The sequence below is a fragment of the Hevea brasiliensis genome, chromosome 9 (genome assembly GCF_030052815.1).
Source record: "Hevea brasiliensis isolate MT/VB/25A 57/8 chromosome 9, ASM3005281v1, whole genome shotgun sequence".
In the NCBI taxonomy this organism is placed as follows: Eukaryota; Viridiplantae; Streptophyta; class Magnoliopsida; order Malpighiales; family Euphorbiaceae; genus Hevea; species Hevea brasiliensis.
In genome coordinates this window covers 29,972,246-29,978,520 of record NC_079501.1, presented here as the reverse complement: position 1 = coordinate 29,978,520, position 6,275 = coordinate 29,972,246, and the positions used below count along the sequence as shown (strand labels likewise).

Genomic DNA, 6,275 nt, shown 5'->3' with positions numbered 1-6,275 from the left:
TTTTACTCTGCCTTGGGACTGAAAACGAGGTCCAAAAATTTCGAAAAAATTTCAGAAAACTCAGAAAAATTCGTAGACTCCAAATATATTTTTAGTTTTTCCACGTGGTCTTTAAATTAATTTTTAAAAATCATCAAAGTTTTATATTTTCGGGAAATCAAACCTGATTTCGAAAATCCGAAAAATTTCAAATAATTTCCTAAAATTTAAATAAAGATAAAACATCAATATTTGCCTAAAAATAATAAATTTAAAAATTAGGGGTGTTACATTTTTTCCCCCTTACAGAAAATTCGTCCTCGAATTTTTACACAAGGCAGAACAAAGTACAGGATTACACATTGAACAGATAAGGGTACTTGCTACGCATGTCCCGTTCTGACTACCAAGTGCACTCTTCCACTGACTGGCTCCTCCATAAAACCTTAACCATAGGGATCTGTTTTGATCTTAGCTACCTCACTTGGTAGTCCACTATGGCTACAGGTTGCTCCTCAAACGTCAAGTTTTCTTTTAGCTCTATTACATCCGGCTGTAGTACATGAGAAGGATCTGGAATGTATTTCCTGAGCATGCAAATGTGAAACACAGGATGAACATGAGAAAGGTTGGGTAGTAGCTCCAACCGGTAGGCAACTGCTCCAACTCTATCAGTAACCTCAAAAGGTCCAATATACCGAGGTGCCAATATGCCCTTCTTTCCAAATCTCATGACTCCTTTCATCAGAGAAACCTTCAGGAATACATAGTCGCCTACTGCAAACTCCACATCCCTCCGTCTGGGGTCTGCATAACTCTTCTGCCTACTGAAAGCTGTTTTTAATCATTCCCTGATTAAAGGAACTATATCTGAAGTGTACTGCACTAGGTCTACGTCATGCACCTTCGCTTCTCCCATTTTCGTCCAACACAGAGGAGACCTACACTTTCTTTCATATAGTGCCTCATAGGGTGCCATCCCTATGCTGGAATGGTAACTGTTGTTGTAGGCAAACTCCACCAAAGCTAGCTGATCATCCCATTGACCTCCAAAATCCAAAACACTCATGCGAAGCATGTCTTCCAGTGTTTGGATTGTCCTTTCGCATGCAATGCATGCGAGGGTGGAAAGCAGTACTAAAGTTCAACTGTATGCCAAGTGCCTCCTGTAACTTTCTCCAAAATCGAGAAGTGAACTGGGGCCCTCTGTCAGATATTATGGAAGCAGGAACTCCATGCAATCTGACTATTTCTCGAATGTAGAGTCGAGCATACTGTGCCACAGAATATGTGATCTTCACAGGCAAGAAATGAGCTGATTTAGTTAGGCGGTCTATAATTATCCATATCGAATCATATACTCGCGTGGTACGAGGTAACCCACTCACAAAATCCATAGTAATCATTTCCCACTTCCATTCTGGGATAGGGAGCTCTTGCAGCTTTCCTGACGGTCTCTGGTGTTCAAACTTCACCTTCTGACAAGTCAAGCACTTGGACACGAAGTCTGCTATGTCTCTCTTCATGCCATTCCACTAATAGCTATCTTTCACATCATGGTACATCTTGGTGGAGCCTGGGTGGACATTGTACAGTGTATAGTGTGCCTCTCGCATGATTTCATTTCTGAGATTGTCCACATCGGGCACACATATCCTAGAACCTTGCACTAGGGTGCCATCATTGGCAAATCCAAACTCACCACCTTTACCGCGCTGTACTCTTTCTATGATCTTCATCAATTGTTGGTCTCTGTGCTGGGAAACTCTGACCCTATCTCGCAAGTCTGGCCTCACTGAAACATGAGCCAACAATACCCCCTCATCTGAAAGATCTAGGATTAAACCTTGATCCATCAACTCATGTACTTTCAGAATCAACAGTCTCTTTTCTGCTGAAAAGTGCGCCAAACTGCCAGAAGATTTTCTGCTCAAAGCATCTGCTACTACATTGGCCTTCCCAGGGTGGTACTGGATGGTGCAATCATAGTCCTTCAGAAGCTCCATCCATCTTCTCTGTCTCAAGTTTAAATCCTTCTGTTGGAAGATGTACTTCAAACTCTTGTGATCGGTGTATATCTCACACACTTCACCATACAGGTAGTGTCTCCAGATCTTTAGTGCAAAGACTACAGCTGCCATTTCCAAATCATGAGTGGGGTAGTTCTGCTCATGCCTCTTCAGTTGTCTTGAAGCATAAGCCATTACTTTTCCATTCTGTATCAAAACACACCTTAAGCCAACTCTGGAGACTTCACAATACACGGTATATCCTTCATCACTCATTGGTAGTGTCAACACAGGGGCAGTGGTTAGACACTCCTTAAGGGTCTGGAAACTCTTCTCACAGTCATCTGTCCAAATGAATGGAACATTCTTCCGAGTTAACTTAGTTAGGAGAGCCGCTATCCTAGAGAAATCCTGCACAAAACGCCTATAGTAGCCAATTAGACCCAGAAAACTTCCCACCTCAGTGACTGTTGTAGGCCTAAGCCAATCAGTTACAGCTTCAATTTTCTTGGGATCCACTTGAATACCTTCATTAGAAACCACGTGTCCCAAGAATGAGATGCTTTCTAACCAAAATTCACATTTTGAAAATTTGGCATATAGCTGGTGCTCCCTCAAAGTCTGCAATACCATCCTCAAGTGCCACATGTGTTCTTCCTCGGTCCGGGAGTATATCAAAATGTCATCTATGAATACGATGACAAAACGGTTCAGGAATGGCTTGAACACCCTATTCATCAAGTCCATGAAGGCTGCTGGTGCATTAGTGAGTTCAAAAGACATCACCAAGAACTCATAATGACCATATCTTGTCTTGAATGCTGTTTTGGACACGTCCTCATTCCTGATTCTCAACTGATGGTAGCCTGATCGCAGGTCTATCTTGGAAAAAAATCTAGCCCCTTGGAGCTGATCAAACAGGTCATCGATCCGAGGAAGTGGATACTTGTTCTTCACAGTCATCTTGGTCAGCTGTCTATAGTCAATACACAACCTCAATGACCCATCTTTCTTTCTCACAAATAGAACAGGAGCGCCCCAAGGTGAAGTGCTCGAACATATAAAATCCTTGTCCAAAAGCTCCTGTAGTTGCTCCTTTAGCTCTTTCAATTCTGCTGGTGCCATCCTGTAAGGCGGCATTGATATGGGGTTTGTACCCGGCACAACATCAATGCAGAACTCTATTTTCCTTCCTGGTGGCAGCCCTGGAAGCTCCTCAGGGAAGACATCCATGAAGTGAAAATAGTACGGTTTTCTGGTTGAAAACGATGCCATTGAAATTGTTCAGTAAAAATAGTAGATTATTAGGAGGTTGATTCAGGGGAATGTCGTTAAAATAAGCCTTCACATGTGGGCTTATTGCTTCTCCAACCTTTATCCAAAACCTAATCATTAGCTAAACAACTCTTCTTATCTATAAAGTACTTCTCAGTTTTAGTTAACATAATTTATGTATAAATGATAATTTGTTTAATGGTGAAAGGGAAGGTATCGACTGCAGTCATTCTTTTTGTTGTTAACAAAATTGACTAATTGCAGAGATAAATCCTATGGGGCAAGTCCCAGCTATCATTCATGGAGATCTTAAGCTTTTTGAGAGGTATAATCTAAATCACTCTCTGTATGCTACCTTCATACTCATTTGTAATGTGTTCTCTATGCGTGGAAGGTTAATTTATTAATGCCTAGATTAATTCTCATTCAGCATTGAATTATGACCTGTGGTTGCAACTTTACTTTTACAATCTGGTTCTATGACAATTTGTAATGTGCTCAGGAACTGAAATTTTTTAATTCCTTTTCTAGCTATACAAATTAATTTGTTAATCAACTTCTCGTTTTCACTTTACAGCCATGCAATCCTTATATATCTTGCCTCTGCATTTCCTGGAGTTGCAGATCATTGGTGAGCATAGTTTCTCATTTATTGCATTTAATTTCTCAATTATGTTTAATGTCACATGAACACTGTAGAATGATTGATGTTGGTGAATTGGAAATAGAACAAAATTACTAATTGAGACTTTGTTTTCAGAACATGCACATAATTAGGCACCTAAATGCATATAAAAATACTCAAATGTGCATGCGTGTGCACATCTTTAGATGAAATTTTTTTGCGAGTTCATGTGTACTATCAACAGCAAGTCACTTTTATTTCACCGAAATGTTCATATTCTGTTCTCAGCTCTTAACAGTTTTCCATTCACGCTAAAGGTATCCAACTGATCTTGTCAAGAGAGCCAAGATTCATTCTGTTTTGGACTGGCATCACTCAAATTTACGCCGTGGCACAGGTGCCTCATATCAGCTCCATAAGAGTTTATTGTGTAACAAATATATGTTGCTATCAATTATCCTTTGTTGCATTAAACTGCTAGGAAGTAGTTTGTGTGCTCAGTTGATGATGAAGTGTTTAACAATATTTTAACTTATTTCTTGATGGTAAAATAGGCTAGATCTCAAGCTTCAAATCCAAGGCTGTGGAATGGTGACTATGCTTTGACTCGAGTCCATGTCCAATTATCTAGCACATGCTGTACAGCTTGGATGTTTAGCAGTAACCTAATCACAATCAAATTAGTGATGTCCAGGAAATTATTATAATGCTTGCATTGCAAACTTACTATTCTGTTAATTTGTTTTGTTTAATTGGTGTATTACTTGATTTGTGTTGTTAAATTGGTATTTGAACCCTCCACGTAATTTTTGTGTAATTCTTAAGTTGTGGAATCCTTTTTTTTTTTCTAAAGTTAATGAACTTGCTTTTGGCTTTCCTCTCCAGTTAACTATGTTTTTAATTCAAGACTGGCGCCTATATTTGGCCTGCCCCTGAACCTACAGGCAGCAGCTGAAGATGAGAAAATTTTGATTTCATCTCTGTCAACAATAGAGTCCTTTTGGCTCCAGGATAGTGGGATGTTCTTGCTTGGGGCAAATCAACCATCAATAGCAGATCTCAGCCTTGTCTGTGAAATTATGCAACTCGAGGCAAGTACTTTAGTCTCTTCAGCTGTTTGAGGTGGTCTTATTTGTTTGCTTTGTTCTTGATTTTAATTTTAATTTGTTGGTACTAACACATAGTAGTTACTTGTGGAAGACAATTTTAACTTGAATTCTGATTTGTTCTATGTAGCTACTGGATGAGAATGAACGCAATCGTCTTCTGGGCCAATACAAGAAAGTTCAACAGTGGATTGAGAATACAAAAAATGCAATAAAACCTCAATTTGATGAAGTGCATGATGCTGTTTATCAGTTGAGCGCAACACTGAGGAAGAAATAGTCAACCAGAGAGAAGTATGAGGTTTGGTCTCACATAAAGACTGATGCTTGCAATAAACAGTAATGGGTATGTTAAGGATTTGGAACTTGTTCTCTGTGAATATGAATAATGTCGTATGTGTGTTTCAAAAAATCCAAACAATACTTCTGGGTATGGTCAAAAGAAGAGAACCTGGTTGAGTAAACAGATGTATTATGACAGAGTGTCATATATGTTCATATGCTATCGTTGATCTCATTAGTTGCTCCAAATCTTGGCACGGCCTCTAACAGGAAGAAAAAAAAAAAAAAAAAACCCAGAAATCCTTCACATATCCGCCGATGCCAACCCAAAACTGAGTGAAATAGAACTCTTTTAAAAATATTAATTGGATACCTGTGATGTGAATGCGAGCAGCTGAGGTGTTTCACATGTTTCAAGTAGTTTATTTATAGTGAAAATTAGATATTTCAATCGTAAGTTGCATATTATCATGCTCCTTGTAATTTAAATAAAAATTATTTTTTATCTAGTTTACGTAATTATTTTTCATTCTTTTAATTTTAATATTTTTATTCATTCTTTTAATTTCAATATTTTTAATATAATTTTTAAAATTTATATTAATTTTATTCATTTAATTAAATGATCAAATCATAATAATGTATTGTTATTTTATTAATTTAAACAATAAAAAATATTTTTTTTTCACTCTCATCATTTTTTCCTTCTTTTTCCTTTTTGTGAATTATTTTCCTTCTCTCGTATCTCTTCTAGTCTACTTTAAAATTCTATTTTTTTTCCTTTTAAATTTTATTTTATTTAAAAAATAATAAGTGTTATTAAAAAATATTTTTAAATATCATTTTATTAAATTAGACTTAAATGAATAAAATTTACAAGTTTAATATAATTTTTTTTTGAAATTATGATAAAATTATTAAAGTTAAAAGACTATAATTTCTTTTTCATCTTAGAAAAAGATATTTTCTATTATTAATAAGTCAACATATTTTTTTATA

The 6,275-nt window shown here is 37.0% G+C and overlaps 1 protein-coding gene across 1 annotated transcript; it reads left to right on the top strand.

Moving 5' to 3' along the window:
• The first annotated feature begins 3,439 nt into the window (after positions 1 to 3,439).
• Positions 3,440 to 5,492, top strand: LOC110660853 (glutathione S-transferase T1). Its single transcript, XM_058153664.1, has 5 exons — positions 3,440 to 3,588; positions 3,841 to 3,894; positions 4,206 to 4,285; positions 4,774 to 4,979; positions 5,125 to 5,492. Exons 1-5 carry the CDS (start codon positions 3,539 to 3,541, stop codon positions 5,272 to 5,274), a joined length of 540 nt encoding a protein of 179 aa, XP_058009647.1. The 5' UTR covers positions 3,440 to 3,538; the 3' UTR covers positions 5,275 to 5,492.
• The last annotated feature ends 783 nt before the right edge of the window (positions 5,493 to 6,275 follow it).